The sequence below is a fragment of the Centropristis striata genome, chromosome 16 (genome assembly GCF_030273125.1).
Source record: "Centropristis striata isolate RG_2023a ecotype Rhode Island chromosome 16, C.striata_1.0, whole genome shotgun sequence".
NCBI classification, from domain to species: domain Eukaryota; kingdom Metazoa; phylum Chordata; class Actinopteri; order Perciformes; family Serranidae; genus Centropristis; species Centropristis striata.
In genome coordinates, this window is record NC_081532.1 from 15,548,553 (window position 1) to 15,566,375 (window position 17,823).

General features: G+C 37.3%; 1 protein-coding gene across 1 annotated transcript; it reads right to left on the reverse strand.

Annotated features, from left to right (window-relative positions):
• Window positions 1-460: 460 nt before the first annotated feature.
• lck (LCK proto-oncogene, Src family tyrosine kinase) lies at window positions 461-17,823 on the reverse strand. The gene is made up of 13 exons (XM_059353920.1): window positions 17,641-17,823; window positions 15,692-15,804; window positions 15,096-15,156; window positions 14,229-14,319; window positions 11,803-11,901; window positions 11,562-11,665; window positions 10,150-10,299; window positions 9,902-10,054; window positions 7,276-7,455; window positions 5,144-5,220; window positions 2,649-2,802; window positions 2,306-2,437; window positions 461-1,673 (listed from the first exon to the last, which is right to left on the reverse strand). The coding sequence occupies exons 2-13, from the start codon at window positions 15,797-15,799 to the stop codon at window positions 1,474-1,476; spliced, it is 1,509 nt and encodes a 502-aa protein (XP_059209903.1). The 5' UTR covers window positions 15,800-15,804; window positions 17,641-17,823; the 3' UTR covers window positions 461-1,473.

Genomic DNA, 17,823 nt, shown 5'->3' on the forward strand with positions numbered 1-17,823 from the left:
GGGGGGGGGGGGTAGGTAGGTAGTTGTTTTACCTGTTCAGTGGTGGCGAGATTACTACATTACTTTTATATATTATCAGTTGTCAGTTCCTGAATACAAATTCAGTTGCAATATTTGTAACAATATTTTGCCGTGCAACAAGAAAAAAGGCATGTCTACTACTACTTTTGTATAACCTCAAAATCAAACATTGAAAATATTGAACCCTAAAATGGATGCAGTCACAAAAAATTAGATTTCCACCAATATTGTTTTTGATGGAACATTTTATGCATTTTGCAAGATACAGCCTTCACAGTTGGTAAAATCAAAAAAGTATTTCACAAACTACATGTGTGTTGTGTCTTTTGTGTAAGTTTTGTTGTGGCAGTTTTTTTAACACAGTATACAAAACCTTAGCCACATAGAAAATGTTGCTCACAGCAAAGAGCACTGACTCAAAGTGTTCATCTTTCCTTTTCAATATCAACAAAAAGGAAAAAAAACAATATTATCCATCAATCATGTGCCATCCCTGGGTGGAACAAGACCCATTTCCTAATTAAAGGTCACAATACCAAAATTGGAAGTAAGGAATATCAAAATGTACTGTAGTAAAAAAAAAAAAAAAAAAAAAAAAACAATTCAGTATGCAGAAGAATAATAGTATTAAACTATTTATGTATGTATTAACTGTTGCATTAATGTGCACATTGAATTTTTTTAATGCAGCTGGTGGAGCTATTTAACTTACTGACTGCTATTTATTGCTTGGTTGTTTAACCTTTGGCAGTGCATCTCGTATAATAAGTTCATACATGTCTCATAAAACCTTAATTGACGGAGTGTGTGCATGGTCGTAAAAACATATTTTGAGTAGCTGTCATATGTTTTTGGCATATCTGTAGAACATGTGGCCAAGATCAACACTACAGTGTCCTGAATGTAGTATTGAATTTAATACATTTACATAAAAATACAAATAAAACATTTGAGCATTTTTGCATTTAATGAAAAAATCAACCCCATGTCTATATTTTGTGATGGGTTCTGCTTTATCATGCAACAGCCATCCAATCTTACTTATTTACGCACTGTAAGTAAAACAATTTAAAACCATTTATTAAACTGCAGAGGTAAAACACAGCTGAAGCACTTTGACGGTATTTACATGTGAATAAAAAGCACCAGGAGAGCAGCTGCTTATACAGGAACTGTTCCCAGTCTATTGAAGCAGCATGGTGATCGCTCTTCTCTCTGTTGTTGGCTCGGTATGGCTCCACATGTGACTGTATCATATCTAAGAGGCCACTTCCGAATAAGTTTGGTGCAGAAACAAAGTACTTTGTAAAACCTCAGTTTCTACCCTATCAATATAAATGCATGTACTGTTCAAAAACAAACAAAACAAAATCCAGCATCCATCTTCCCAGGCTGTGCCTTTAGTTTGAACATCTTAACTGTTAGTCTGTATGTCTTTCTGCCCTGTCAGGGCTATTCCTGATACTGCCTCTCTGTGGCAGTGAAGAAATCCTCCAGAACGCTCCTCAGGTACTCAAAGGTGGGCCTGTCGTCTGGGTTTTCCCTCCAGCACAGACACATGACATTATTATAAAGCCCCTCTGAACAGTTTTCTGGCTTTGGCATTCTGTAGCCCCGCTCCAAGTTCTGGATTACCTCTGGGTTGGACATACCTGAAAAAACAATAGGCAACATGTAGAAGAGTAGGTGACGTATGTGATGTTTTCAGCAATTATAATCCATGATAGGCTTTTATTTGTATGATTTTATAAAAATACATTGTGATGGACAAGTATGAGTACAGTAAGTGGTGGAATGTAACTAGGTACATTTATTCAAGTACTGTACTTTAGTACAATTATGAGGTAGTTGTACTTTACTTGAGTAATACCATTTTTATTGTAACTTTATACTTCTACTCCACCACATTTCGAGGCAAATATTGTACTTTTTACTCCACTACATTCAGCTGTCAGCATTCCTTTTCAGGTCAGATTTACATAAAGAAAATGATCAATTTAAAGTGATTAGACATTTTTTTTAATCAAACTCATTACCGTATATTAAGTCATTAAAATGAGCCCTTGAAATGCTGCATCATTAATATATTTCAAATATAAAAAAATATCTTTATAACAAGGACTTTTACTTTTGATACTTTAAGTACATTTTGATGCTGATACTTTTGTACTTTTAACTTAAGAAAGCTTTCAATGCTGGACTTTTTCTGGTAGTGGAGTACATTTACGTGAGTAAGGGATGTGAATACGTGTTCCACCACTTAGTACAGTGAATGAGTATTTACCAGGGTAAGGTATGCGTCCATATGTCACTATCTCTGTCAGGAGGATCCCAAATGACCACACATCCGATTTTATGGAAAAGGTGCCATAGTTAATAGCCTCTGGGGCTGTCCATTTGATGGGGAACTTTGCACCTAAGAACACAGAAAGAAAATAACATATAAAACCATTCTTCAGTTTTTTTGTATGACATTAAAAGTGATTACTTTCCTTGTCGCAATACACTCAGACAAAGTCTTACAATATAGCAGTTCATTTTCTATAAGACATCATTCAGCCTGAAAATAGGGTTCAATTGGCTCAAAAGAACATGTGATGTAAGTGGTTTCTATGAGTTCTTGTTACCTTCTCTTGCTGTGTATTCGTTGTCCTCAATCAGCCTCGCCAGTCCAAAGTCAGCAATCTTACAGATGAGTTCAGTATTCACCAGAATGTTGGCTGCTCTCAGGTCTCGATGGATGTAATTTTTCTCCTCAATAAAAGCCATGCCATCCGCCACCTGCAGGGGTCAGCACACCATCAGACAAGCCCCATGACTGAGTTTCAAGCATGCAAGAGTGTGAAGGGACCTGTGTATACTTTGATATTGTGTAATACTTATGTGTGTTGGACAGATGAACTGATTTGGTGAACTCCCAAATCAGGGAGTTTACCACTTCCCCAGGTCAGTCCCTTATACCCTTTACCTCTCTGTACTCCACCCAGGTACACAGCTGGGCCTGCTCGACTTCCTGATACTAAAAGCTGAAGTCCTGACTTTACCTTATTGCAAAGAGGCTAGTTATTCCAGTGACTGTGTTTCTGATTCAAACAAATACTCTGAGTCATTTTTGTACACAGGCAGACATCAGATCAGAACTGATACTACACTAATGCATGAGGCAACTTGTTCGTGAGCAAGGCATCTAAATCCAGAATCAAGAAGATTTCCACCCACAGTTATTAAGTATCTGTGTCTGTGTTTATATATCTATCCTTTCTACATTTTGCTGGGTCAGTGGTATATATTTCAGACAGGAGAATCTATGACAAAGGTGTGAATTGCCCTCTGGGTCTCGTCAGTAATGTGAGATGTACGTTTGTCTGTGTATTTCATAAACCTCTACCGTCACCATGGCTTCAAACAACTTAGCGCCTCCTTAGTTTATTTAATTGTAGTATGATTCAATGTGACATTCCTTTGCATTCATTAAAGTAAAATCTCCAGCTCCTCTTATGTCATGCATAAATTTTAAGCAAGCTAAAGGATATGGACAGAGTATCCAATGGTTCGGCAACAGCAAAGTCATTAATCACTTGAATTTTTATGGTCCATCACATGATGGTTAGAGTAACTTGCTTAGTGCTTTTACCACAAATGCTATAAGTGCATGTTGACTGCCTTGAAAGCATCTTTCTGTAAGATATGTTCACCACAAAGCTCTGTATAAACTCTACCTCTCTGCGCCAAGCTCTAAGGCGTCGGAGAATTTGCCTACTCCGGATGAAGAATCTCTGGTCTTCTTAGACTTTGAAATTTCACTCAGTCTTCCTGTGGTTGTGTTTTTCCATTCCCACACCCACAATACATGTAAGTCAAAGCTCCTTTACTGGCATGTAACATTTCAAGAAGTAGATGTGGGCGTAATTAAGGTTTTTTGAATAAACTCATTTTGTTGCTCAGAGTTAGATAAGAAGGTTGATACCGTTCTCCTTTCTGTATGCTAAATGTGAAGCTAGGGCCTGTACCTTAGCTTAGCTTAGCTTAGCTTAGCTTAGTTTAGCATAAAAAAACAGGGAAACAGCTAGCCTAGCTTTGTCCGAGGGTAGAAATAAAGCTACTAATAAGCACCTATAAAGCTCACTAAACAATCAGTAATTGAGAGTTCTCAGTTCTCACTTTATCCATATGTTTGGTATCAGGATTTGTCACCTTGCCCTCATTTTGACATTTTAGCTGAGTCAGCATCATGTTGAGTAGATAAAAGGTGTCTTAGAAAATTAAAGACAATGCAGACATGCCTTAAACCTGTATTCTTGCTAATGGTCAGTTGGGGGCAACACCACTTGTTGCAAAAAGAAGTCTGATTGTATAGAAAGTCTAAGAAAATAACCATAGTTCTCACATGATTCATCACCTCAGTAAACAGTTTAAAGCCTAAATTGCTAGATTCTCGGTTTCTTCATTGTTCATGTTCATTTTGTAAATTATGGTCCCATTAAGTGTAAATTGGACAATAAAGCAGGTTATACTTTAGTGCATGGCTTACTTGTAATTGACAAGATTCTACCTGTCGATCAGGGTAAAGGGCAGACAATGTGTTTACATGGCAATGTGTGCATTAAAATAGTTGTGAACTTGTTTGTAAGTGTTTTCAGATACACCTTGTTAACCAAGACAGCTAGTTAGTGCCAGTGTTAGCTTGTAACTTAGCGTTTGATATGCTAATGGTATCTGGTAACCTGTGTAACCTCCACAGCTCCAACCTCTCCAAGTATGTTCATTTTTAGCCCCAAAACACCAAGATGGTGATGACTAAAATGCCAAACCTAGTCCACAAACCAATGGGTCATGCCACGTTGGCCACATCCACTGTTTTTATTTAGTCTTTGGTGCCAACAGGTCTAGACCAATGTTCGTCACAATACACATGCACCTCTGCACACACACCCATCCAACTCTGTCGTTATTACAAGGTTAGTGTTGAGTGTGAGCCTCATTACAACCGTGGTCAGTTTCCTGCCTATGAGGATCGTGCTGAGAGAATAGGAAGTCAAAGAACAAATGAAAGAGAATGTGGTAAATGGGGTGAGAGAGGTACAGAGAACAGACACACTGATAGTAAAAAGAGATGTCTTGCCTGAGCCGCCATGTCTATCAGAGTGTTCATGGGCACATTGCTTCCCTCCGTTGTTTTCAGGTAATCCACTAGGCTACCTGTGGAAATGAAAGTGAATTTATCTTACAAATCAGGTCATTCTCAACAGGTGGACACATGCAACCTATTTCTGTAAATAATAAACTAGGTTAGCACCACCAGTACATCCTACAGATGCATACACTTGTTTATTGTATCTGAAGGGTCTATGTGCAGAAGATTAAGCAACAAGCTGGTACTGGGAACAAAAGTGAAGTCATGCTTTGTGCAGATTATATTGATGTCAAAAAACATCATGATTCCATACAGACATAAATAGACAGCCGGACCAGAATAGAAGTTAAATCAGGGAACATAACAGCGTGAGGAAGTACAGGAGCATCAGTCAAGTTGATACATAGTTTCTGACAGCAGACTTTGTGTTGAGTTTGATTAGCGCAGAACAATACCTCTATGCACCAGCCAACCAAGTCAAACCAAAGGAAATACTTTAAGAGGAATGACTGTGCCAGGAAAGAGGAGGCCTTTGCTCTTCTGCTTAAGTCCGGAAGACTGCTTTTGAAGTCTGAGAGCCAGAGAACGCTCTTTGTCAAGGTCACAAAGGGAAGCTGGGATGACACGCCTGTTATTTTTCATCTTTGTTGTCTTCGATAGTAAAAAAAAAAAAAAAAAAGGACAAACTGAAAAGACGGGAACTACGAGCCATCCTTTCTCTTCACAACAGAGGCGACAATTGTGTCCTGTCCACACGTGGATCCCAGACAAAGAGCCAGCCTCATGTAGAGCCACTGCTGGTGGTTTACAAGCCACTCATACAAGTCCATACAAAGGCACTGCATTCAATTCAGCTGCAAGGCTGTTGCTGTGTTTGCGACAGCAATCTCTGTATGCATTTTGTTATTGTTCCTCCCAGTGAAAAAGAATTACAAAGACTTTTGAGGTTAAAGTGAAACAGATACTGGAACACTTTTGGTCATAGGGCTTGTAATATGGAAAATTGTTTGCAGCTGTTACCATTACCCCATTTTAATACTTGCATATGTGATTTGAAGTAATTTCACACGTACTTTGTTTTGTAAGAAGGGAGGGAAAAGTTCCAGTGGCAACTGCCATTGTCAAAGATTGTTTACTACTGCAAAGTCTTCCAATACTTGGACATGTGCATGTGCTTGTGAGTGTCTGGATGCATGTACGTAATAAAGACTCTGGAAAGTAGCCAAGTATCATCATGGGGTCTCAGTGAACAATAACCCGGTGAATCACCTTCTCCTGTTTTAACACCCCCCACGTCCCAGACAGGCCAGGAGAGACTTCCCCTCGGTGAGTAAACACCAGTAACCTGTCTGAAGAAGCCCGGAAAAAAGAAGCGAAAGTTCATGTTTGCTTTGAAACATTTTAGCACAGAGCGGCGAATGCAGGAGCGTCATGAGGAGAAGCTGAAAATAGCCTCATCAGAAGGCAAGCCACTTCAGCAGAGCAGCATGCTTTGGGAGGCAAGGCTCATGACTTAGCTCCCTTATTTAGGTTTGCTCTCACAGCTGCATTCATGTCCAATCATGAGTGATGATTATACCGTATTGTTCCAGTAAGCATATCATATCTGCTATCAAACACAAATATATAGGAAGGCAGCTGTGATTAAAAGGTGTTCAGCTAATTCAACAGAGTCACTGGAGTCTGACGACACCATGAGTCATAACAAGGGTGAAACACATGGGTAGCTTTTGTTTGAGCATGCGCTCACTCACCCACAGTCTGATACCAGATCAACATGTTTGATCCTGAACGCTGCCTATAAAACTCTTCTTTGTCTTGGCTCCAGGAGCAGACCTTACCCTGATGACACCGCCTTTGGTGTTCAGGGCGAAGACATTAAAGAAATGATCATTTCAGACAGGTTAAGACATATTCCAGGTGACTGCACTGAACTGAAATGAGCTGGTATGATTACAGAAGGATTTGATTTTAATTTAGCTTCAAATGAGCAATCATTTCACGGAAATACCCAGGCACCAGGTTTTGCTTTTCTTTTGATAATTGTAGGTTTCCCTGTTGATGCTTGGTGTTATTAGTAGAAGGCCTCAGGCTGTGACACATAGAGTATTTCTACCCACCATTTTCCATGTACTCTGTGACGATAAAGATTGGCTCCTGCGTAACAACAGCAAAGAGGCGGACGAGGCGTGGATGCTGCAGGTTCTTCATCATGTTGGCCTCTGCCAGGAAGGCTTCCACCGACATCGTGCCCATCTTCAGGTTCTTGATTGCCACCCTCCGGTCATTATTGTACACACCTGAAAATATACATTCAGATGTCAGTGGTCATGATCAGTGTGCCAACATGCTCACAATTATAATGCAGGTATAAGGTTAAAGCTGTCTCCTCAAAATTACATTCACATGCAATGAAACTGCACTCTGAACCACATTTTGAAACAAAGTAGGTAATAAGACTTACTTGGTTAGGCTTAGGAAAATATCATGGTTTTGGTTAGGATTAGGGTTAGGGAAAGTATAAGTAGTTGTTATTGTTATTATTATATATATCAGTTAACTACATTACATAGGTGATGTAAGTTAGTATGTTATTGGCTGAACATCCTGTGTTTGTTAACCTATCCCTCCACCGCAAGAATGCAATTGCATTCTATGAGAATGTAATTTTTAAGAGACATAATTGCCATTTTACCATTTTATTTTACTGTGTTTAGTTTGCTTAGCATGCTAATATTTACTTCATAGCACTAACAACAGTAATCACACAAGTATAAAAGCGGCCGGTGGGACTGTCATTAGTTTTGCAGGTATCTGGTCATAAACCAAAAGTTTGGAAAACTTTCATCTGTCATTTTGGGGTAAGAGTAAAAATACACTGGCTTCTTTGTATTTCTTTAAATCAACCACAGTCGTCTTAGTCGGTGCTAAGCCCAGGATGCAGTGACAGTGCCCTTGCAAATGAGATAGCAGTGACAACAGAAGGGGAGGAGAATTCCAAATATGCAGCAAATGGCAAGTTTTTACCAACATGTGAATGACGCCAAAAATCTCTTAGATTCATCCTCTTGGCACCATGAATATTTTTTTACAACAGTTGCTGTTTTAGTCAAAACAGAATATGTCGACCCCATGTTGTTGCCAGAAAAACAGTCAGGTTAACCAAAGTCCTGTGGTGGACAAAGTACTCAGATCCCTTACTTAATTAAAAGTACTAATACCAGACTGCAGAATTACTCTCCAAAAGTAAAAGTCCTGCATTCAGAACTTACTTAAGCAAAAGTAAAAAGTATCAGCATAAAATGTACTTAAAGTATCAAAAGTAAAAGTGCTTGTTATGCAGAATAGCCCCACTCAGATTGTTTTATTGATTCCAAATATATTATTGGATTATTATTATTGATGCATTTATGTAGGCAGAGTTTTAATTTTCTCAAGGTATGGCTCATTTTAATATACTGTTATGTGTAAATAAAAAAAGTATATCACTGTAAATTTATCATATTTTTATGTTAAATCTTGACCTGAAAAGTAACTTAAGCTGGTAGCTAAATTTAGTGGAGTAAAAAGTAAAATATTTGCCTCAAAAAGTAGAGGAATAGAAGTATAAAGCTACAATGGAAATACTCAAGTAAAGTACAAGTACCTGAATAAAGTATAGTACAGTACTTTTATAAATATCTTTTGTTAGTTAGTTAGTTACATTCCACTACTGCCAAAGTAATGCTATTTGCAAGGCTGAAAACATTTTGGATGAATGAACTACTACACTGTGTTTATTGTAAAAGTAAACCAGCAGAGCTGCCACCTCAGCCTGGTTATTATGTCACGAGTGTCTGAAACGAACATCAGTTCCACATGACTCATGCAAACAGGATCTCATTCCAGATCTGGTACACTAACACATGTCAATCAAACCCAAGGCCAACCAGTTCCATCTTCAGCCATGTAACTCCATGCATGAAGCGGAGCAATGGGAACACATTACACTCAAAGCATTCCTTCACCTCTTTTATCTACAGCAGAAATCTTCTCACTATGGTTATCGCATATTTTTATTAAACACTTCATTGCAAGTGACAGTCACTCCAATTATTCAAGTCTGTCCTCAAACTAGTGTTTGTGAGTGTTGCAGTGCCCAGGCTGCATGTAACAAGAGACTGTAAACAGAAAGTGGCTGTGAAATGAGGACAAGTTCCATGGTTGGCGATGTTTATCTCTAATAGTGTGTTTGGGATTGTGCTGGCAAATGAGGATGGAAAATAGAGGGGAAATACCCGTCCAATTTGAATAATAAGAAGGATGTGGCTCAGATTATTCCAGCTGATACTCTTGTGATCAAAACATGTTGCCTTCTTGTTTGACTTAATTCTCCAATGACAATATACGTTTATACAAGTATTGTAAAAAGGCAATTCATCCAATCCTTTGAGCTCTTTGGGAATTTAAATTCATGTAGTTTGACCAATCTTGCATAACAGGAATAATGCTTGTCATCATTCTGCAGCTAACCAGCTCATACAAGCCTACAATTAAGACTCGGTTGAGGAAACTGTTCTGCATACGCTGCAGAAAAAGCCTGGGGAAAGGATTTAGCAGCCCGCAACTTGATTGAGCAACTGGGCTTTGGACATGTGATGTACAAAATGGTGCAAACCCCCCATGCACAGAATGGAAAAGACCTAAATGATTTAATTTAATTTGAGAAATAAATCATATCCCCATATACTATTCCCTGTCACTCACCCATCCAGACTTCTCCGAACTGTCCAGCACCAAGCCTGCGCTCCAGCTTCAGGGACTCACGAGGAATCTCCCACTCATCCTGCCACCAGGGCTTCTGCGGGGCCCTCGACTGACACGGCTTCACCAGCTTCGTGCACAGCCCATCTGCTTCACCTGGACAACAGAGCGAGGGCACACAGGTTTAAAATCATTCAAATGAAAACCACACAGAAATCTTGATTATTCCTCCCCGAAGAGGCTGCACGCACGTGAGTGATGCTGGACGAGCTCCTTCAGAGAGTTAAAGGATATCTTGGCTTGGATGTAGAAGCCACCGTTGTCCATGTTACGGATTCTGTAGTGCTTGACTCCTTCGCCAGTGTTGTGGTCCAGGTCCCTGATTGATAAGGAGTATGACCCTGGAATAAAGAGGAAGCATAATAAAGTCAGATGATGCAGATTTTTCCTTAAATATTGTAAAATGACAAAGCAAATCAGGTTTAAACATAGGTTTGGAGATTTATTTGTAGTGTTTTGACTACATTTAGTTCAATTATTGGCCTGAATTTCAGTTTAGGACTGATTGAAAGGTAGAAAATATACCAGGGAACCCTTATGTATGTTCCTCGGATTTATTTGACCTATATATTTTTTTAAACTTTTGATTTGAAAGGCATTTCTGAACATACACGCCAATATCAAGATAAAGTAACTTTAAGTGCGTACAGACTAAAGAGAATTTGGATTCTGCTTATTTGAGAAAACACGGGAAATAGTTTGTGTACACAAATATAACAAACTTTTATTCATATATCATTATTTATGTTTTTCTTCTGAAAATCTTTAAGGGACCCCCTGGCAGAGTGCCATGGACCATGCTACGAGAATCACAGTTAAACACTATTTAAAAAACATGGATTTAAGGCACATTTAGTGTTTTTTTGTTGATTTTCTAACACAAACAGTTGAAAGAATGAAACGTGCATTGAAGCAGAAAAGCAAATCTTAAATTAAACAGATGATGCAAGGTGGAAAACAGTAAGAGGGGTTTGGGGAAATGAGTCTTATGTTATAAACACTGCCAGTAATAACAAGATTGATTGATATACAGTCATGGAAAAAAATGTTACACCATTTAGTTTAGATTAGTTTAATTTTACCCATTTTCCATGGTTTTCTTGATAATAACCAAAATCATTATCAAGAAAACAATGGAAAATGGCTAGATATCAACTCTTAAATTAAATTCTTATGAGCTATATGTTGTTATCATTATATTTGTCCAAACAAATGTGCCTTTAGTTATACCAGGCATTACAATGAACAAGAAATTGAAGCAAACAAGGGTGGTCAAATAATTTTTCCATGACTGTAGTAGATTCTATAGTTCTGCAATGTAATTTAGCAGACACTTTTATCCAAAGCAACGTGCATTTGAGAGTTCATATAACACAAGCAAAGTCAGCAAAGAACACGTGAGTGCCATGGGTTAAGTTTGAGTCCAAGATGATACCAGTCATTTTGTGTTACCTTGTCTCACAATGAATATCTAAAAATGGTACATGTAGCACCTTTGAGCAAACGGAACAGTGGAAACTGAATATACCACTGAGAAACAACCTTGTGAAATAGAAACTCTGATTGTGTTTACAATGTATGAGTCAATGTCACAAAAGATCACCTTGGGTTGTCTCACTCTCTCGAATCAAGAAGGAGCCCTGCGTATTCCCAGGAGCGAGGAGGAGCCTCATGGCTTCGTTTCTAGAAATGTTCTTAAAGAACCACCTGCAGCACAAACACACAACATGCTTCACACTTTGAGCTAACCACTTCCCTTCCCCTCAGGGACACAGCATGCATGATATGAGATGGTGTCGAGGTTGAGTGACAAGCAGTGTCGTTATGTTTCCTGTATGACGTACGGTTCAGTCTCCACTGTGGTCATTGCAACAAAGTTGTGTGGGATGTAGCCCTGCTGGCCTGTGGTGAGAGACTGTGCCAAGTACCACTCCGGATCATCCCTGGATGTCAAAAGAGACAGCAAGAAGTGAGTTTACATGTCTGTGATGCCTCACAGCAGTCTAGACTTTGTGGGATGAATGAGCACACCTTTAGAAGACAGTTTAAATAAACCCCTCCAGGCAAAAGGGCTCTTTGCAGTGTGCATGAAATGAACCGCATCACATTTTGCAGGTGTGTAAATGTCTTGTATTACATACAGGTGTCAGCAGAAGAGACGGGCGAGACGCCTCACTATTCATAAACTTTATAAAGCTTGTTAGAATAGTTCCCCCTAAAATCCAAATGTATAATATTTTCATACATTCATTTTTATCTAACCTTCAACCAAACTCACATAATCACATTTTATTCATTAATTTAATTGTTTAATTACATTGTTTTTCTTCCTATATTATAATATTTTTGGTGCCCTTTATGTAGAGCAAAAACACTAAAAATGTCACTATTTAATGGCATTTTTGCACCAAAACTCCCTGAGAAATTTTGTCAAAAATATGTCAAAATCCACATTAACAAATATGTGTGTATGTATGTGATCTTAAATCCTCTTCATGTCTTAGAAATCCCCCAAAATTCCCAGATATACTTCATAGGTCATGACCTCACCGGCCTCAATAATATTATCGATTAGTATGCTTAACCACCAAATAAACCCAATGTCTTTAGCTTTGTCATTAAGTTGTTTTTTTCTTTCCAGGCAATAATTGTGATTTAACCTTGACAGATAAAGTGTATGTCTTCTCAAAAATTTACTAATCAATCTCCTCCAAACATATCACAATGAAAATGAAACCACAATTAACAGGATTGTGACTGAAAACTTAATGAGTCCAACTTTATGGGCAACCGTGTATATTTTCATACCTTCATTTTTGTCTAACCTCCAACCAAACTCGGTTTCTAATGTTTTTAAAAATCTAATTTTATTCACAAATTTAACTGTTTAATTACAATGTTTTTCTTCCTGTAATATTATTACTTGGTGCCATGTATGTAGAACAAAAAACTTATTTCACTTTTTTTGAGCATTTTTGTGACAAAACTCACTCAGAAATGTTATCAAAAATATGTTAAAATCCACATTAATATAGTGTATCTATGTAATCTCAACTCCTCTTTATGACATAGAAACCCCCCAAAATTTCCAGATATACTTCATAGGACATGACCTCATCGGCCTCAATGATATTATCCATTAGTTTGCTGAACCACCAAATAAACCCATTGTCTTCAGCTTTGTTTTACCCGGTTACTCATAAAGTTGGAATAAAATATTTTTACCTCTTCCCATGAAATGATTGTGACAATATGATTTGTTCTTGACAGATAAAGTGTATATCTTCTCAAAACATTATTAATCAATCTCTTCCAAACATATCACAATGAAAATGAAACAATTAACAGGATTGTGTCTGAAACTAGATTATTCCAACTTTATGGGCGACCGTGTATATTTTCATACCTTCATCCAACCAAACTTTGTACAATTTTCGAATGTTTTTTTTTAAAAATCACATTTTATTCACTAATTTAACTGTTTATTACATTGTTTTTCTTTCTGTATTATAATTTGGTGCCATGTGTGTAGAACAAAAAACTTATTTCACTTTTTTACGAGCATTTTTTGCGCCAAAACTCCCTCAGAATTGTTGTAAAAAATATGTTAAAATCCACATTAACATAACATGTATGTATGTGATCTTAACTCCTCTTCATGACATATAAACCCCCCAAAATTTCAAGATATACTACATAGGACATGACCTCATCAGCCTCAATGATATTATCCATTAGTTTGCTGAACCACCAAATAAACCCATTGTCTTTAGCTTTATTACATTTATAAGAGCCATCCTGTTTATTTAAAAAAATCTATTTAAAATTAAATAAAAAAGCCTTTAAACTTTTCCTCAAAGCTAGTTAGTTACTCCAGTATTTTACTGCTAAACGCACAAACTAAACAAACTTTTACCTTTATTTCCTGTCTTTATATGCATACAGGTTTCCATTTTTAAATCCAGGGTGTATTCATGTAGCTAAACGCTTCTGACATTTTGTACTTATTTAACAGTTGACAGTAAAAAGAGACGAAGGGGGGTTTACAAAGGTCACAAAGGTAAATACTTGATATGTGTCTTAAAATAGGTGACTGTGAATTTTTGTAGCTATAAATGATCATTAATATAGCTGGCAAGAACGTACAGCAGTTTTGTTCCACACCGTAGTGGTCCGACACAGTTTTCAGTGCCGTGGGGGTTGATGGATAGAATATGAATTTTTGTCTGGGGCTGAAATATTAATTAAAATCTGTAAATTAGCAGCTTACTTGTTGAGGATCTTGAGTTTGTCTCCCTTCTCAAAGCCCAGGTCACCATCATGTTTGGGTTCGTAACTGTATATGGCCACCACAAGATTGTCTGCAAGAAGAATGTTATAAGTTTTAGTTGAATTAAATAAAGGAAAGGTGTACAGAAATCTTAATAAAGTATTCAGCAAAGCCACATTTGCATTTTGAAGCAAATTGAAATTTTAAGTTGACTTTTCAACGAGGGGTTCGTGCTACACTTTGGGGGTTATTTTGTTTTCCGTGATCAGTGGAGAAACCATATTTTGTTTCCAACGAGAAAATAAACCCACAAATGTTCACAAATAACTGCAGTTCATTGTGATTTTCTTTTTCACTTTAAGACGGACATATAATGCAAAAAAAAATTACAGGAAGATGAAATGGGGCACAAGGGGATGTGAAACCCCAGTGGCAGCAAATGTGGCTAAATATGCTTTTTGATGAGTTAGAAGTTTCACATAATAAAAAAAAATGTAATTGTAATTTGTTATTTATATTTTATCTAATTGTGAAGATAAGATACTTGTGGTAAAATTAAAATAAAATGCATTTAAAATATTACATTTCCAACATTTTTAACATAATTTCCTCATGTATTCATTTATTCTTTCAATAATACTTTAACACTCTTAAACAACCTAATACTGCCACTATTTCCCCATAATTTTACTGCTGCTATTATTTAATGCTCTGTACCTTAAATCATCCATTGCACGTCTTTCCATCTAAGAAGATCTTTTTTTTTGTCTCATTAAAATGGAGTCATGTGTTGTTTGTAACTTGACTCTTTATACAACATATAAAACAAGCTCAGACACACACAGAACATAATTTGTATCTCGTCACCTGGTAAAGGAGATGTAGGAGGTGAATGCTGTGATGGGTATGGAATCAGCTGGTCGGTGTACTGTTGAGGGGAAAAACAAAGTCCCACTTGCATTTAAAGTTCAGCTTTCCAAGTTTCACATTCACAGCAACAGATAATGAACATTTCAGGTGAATCACACAGCTGTAATCAGTAACAGTTTCTCTCTCAGACAAAATGTCTCGTGGTTGTGGCGAACACAGGTGGTTTTCTCCTTTATTTAATCTAATGGGACATCTAACTCATGTAGAGGAAACAAATGACTCTCCCATTTAATCACACACACAAAAGACGACTTCCCGCAATGCAGTTATGTAAAACGTTCTGGAATGAAACAAACAAAAACAAATTGTACTTTTCTTGGTTATAGTTACATCATTTACAGAATATGAAATCTATTGTGGGAGCCCATGTGGTGTTCACACTTTCTCACATGTACTGCAATCAACTTGTGGAATGGTCATCCACATTCAACCACAGTATTAACCTAAACCCATTCATGTCGAGTCTACATACACACAGAAAGTTATTCATACACTGCTGATGCCTCACACACAAACTGTCCATAGACACTTACTGGGTTGCATGACTGGGGAGGTATGGGACAGTTGCAGTGTTCGCAGATTTCATCCAAGTTCTCGATCCACTCGCTGTCTGAATAGTCCGAACTGCAGTTACAGCCCATCTTTTCTGCAATTTAGAGATTCAGCTCATTAAGCTATTATGGACATCAACAACTTCATAAAAAATTAATGATATCTTTGTTTTTACTAACTAATAAAACATTTTTTTTTTGCTTTTTGGCCGATGTCGTTCATATTAATCAGTTTTCTAGCATCAACAAGCACTTTAAAACCAATGTAGTAGTGTCAAGAACTTCAGAATCTTATCATAGTTTTTGTTCATTTGAATGTATTAATGAGAACTGCTCTAATTTTCATATTTTATTTACTTATGAGTGTGTGTTTTGTTTGTTTTAAGAGTCAACTGTTGTGTCATGACAATAAAGTATAAAGTTAGTCTGTCATGCACTGTAAATCAGACTTCAAATACAGTTCGGTGCTACCCTGACAAAAAACTTAACAATAACAACAACTTTAATTGCATTTTTAGACTTGTACATGGAGGATGCCGACAGAAGACACAAAATGTTTCATTTCCGAAAAGCTGTGTCTGAGGGCCTCGCCTCAAAATGGAGACTGAGTGGTGAATCAGACTCGAAACTAAGACCCAACACCTGTAAAAGCTTTCTTTTTTTAAAACTGCACATAACATTCAATTAAAATCCGGAGCTGTGACAAACAGCAACATTGTTAGTGTCGCTGTAAGCATTGCAAATTCGTTTATGTTCTAATTCTACTTGAGACTTGAATAGTAGGCTCTATAAAACTCAAATACTAATCTTTTATAATCCAGTGTCTGCACGTGTTCTGTATTGGGCTTTACACTGGTGCACTGTACGAAGTGGCTTTCTCAAGCTCACTTGGCTCCCATTGAGCCGCTCATGGAAAAGGGGGTCAGTGGGCTAATCGCAGCAGCCGCCTGTCCCAAAAAGCTCGGAGCCGTGAGAAAGATCCGGAGAGGCCTGACCCCGCCAGTAACAACCCACCACCGTACTGAGACCCCGGGGAACGAGTCACAGGAGGATCACCGAGAGTTTTCTTGAATTATCAGCACTCCTACGCCTGTTGGCCAGCACCCAGGGAGTCACACAAACAAAGTCAGCATTTTCCACTGAGGGGCTACCCTCTGCTTTTTATGATCTGCAGCGGAGGGCCTTTCCAAACAAATACTGATGATTGTTATTGCTTGCAAAGTATTATGGGTATATAGATGGTCGTGTAAGGTCAAGAATGACCTCAGCGGTTTGGCATTGGCAGTGCTGCTTATAGGCTAATAAACTACATCCTTTGAAATTTAGAAGAATATAAACAATATTTTCACACACAAAAAATACATTTTTATTGGATTTTATAGTTGTTGTACCAATTTTGACATTTTACACCCAAATTTTTACATCATCACCTGCATTAACTTTCACATATGAACATGAGCTATGGATTTAAAGACACATATATGCCTGAAATGTGTATTTTACTTTTGAAATAAACAATATAAAATAAATTAATCTGGTAGATATTAATAATTATATTAATATATAAGCAGCCAATTGTTCTTATGTAGTCCAATCTTTTTTTTGTTATGATTTTTTTTTATCAACAGTGACAATTACAGCATCTGATTATATTTTATGAGTCTTTAGTATAAAATATACATAAAAAATATGGATTTCATGTATTAAGCCATTACTTCTGGGTGTGGACATTATTCTTCATTATACATCAGTTTTTATATATCACACAAAAGTCAAAAGACTTGACACAAAACAACCCCTGGGATATGTAGCATGTTATATAATATATAATAATAACAGTGAAATAATAGTATTTATCTCAGTTACAGCCTTTTCTTTCTCTATATTCTAATCACACAAAACACCGATGAACTCACAAGTTTGAAACTTACCTCTTGAAATATGAAACGTCTCTTCAAGCGTCCAACTCTGTCAGATTTCACGTTTCGCCATAAAGATATCCTCTTGTCGAATCTTTTCTAAAAGAGCTATTTAGCAATAAGTGAGTTTTTCACCAAGGGAGCTGCGGTGTGACGATTTCATCATCTGCTTGTCTGATTATAACTAACTCAATG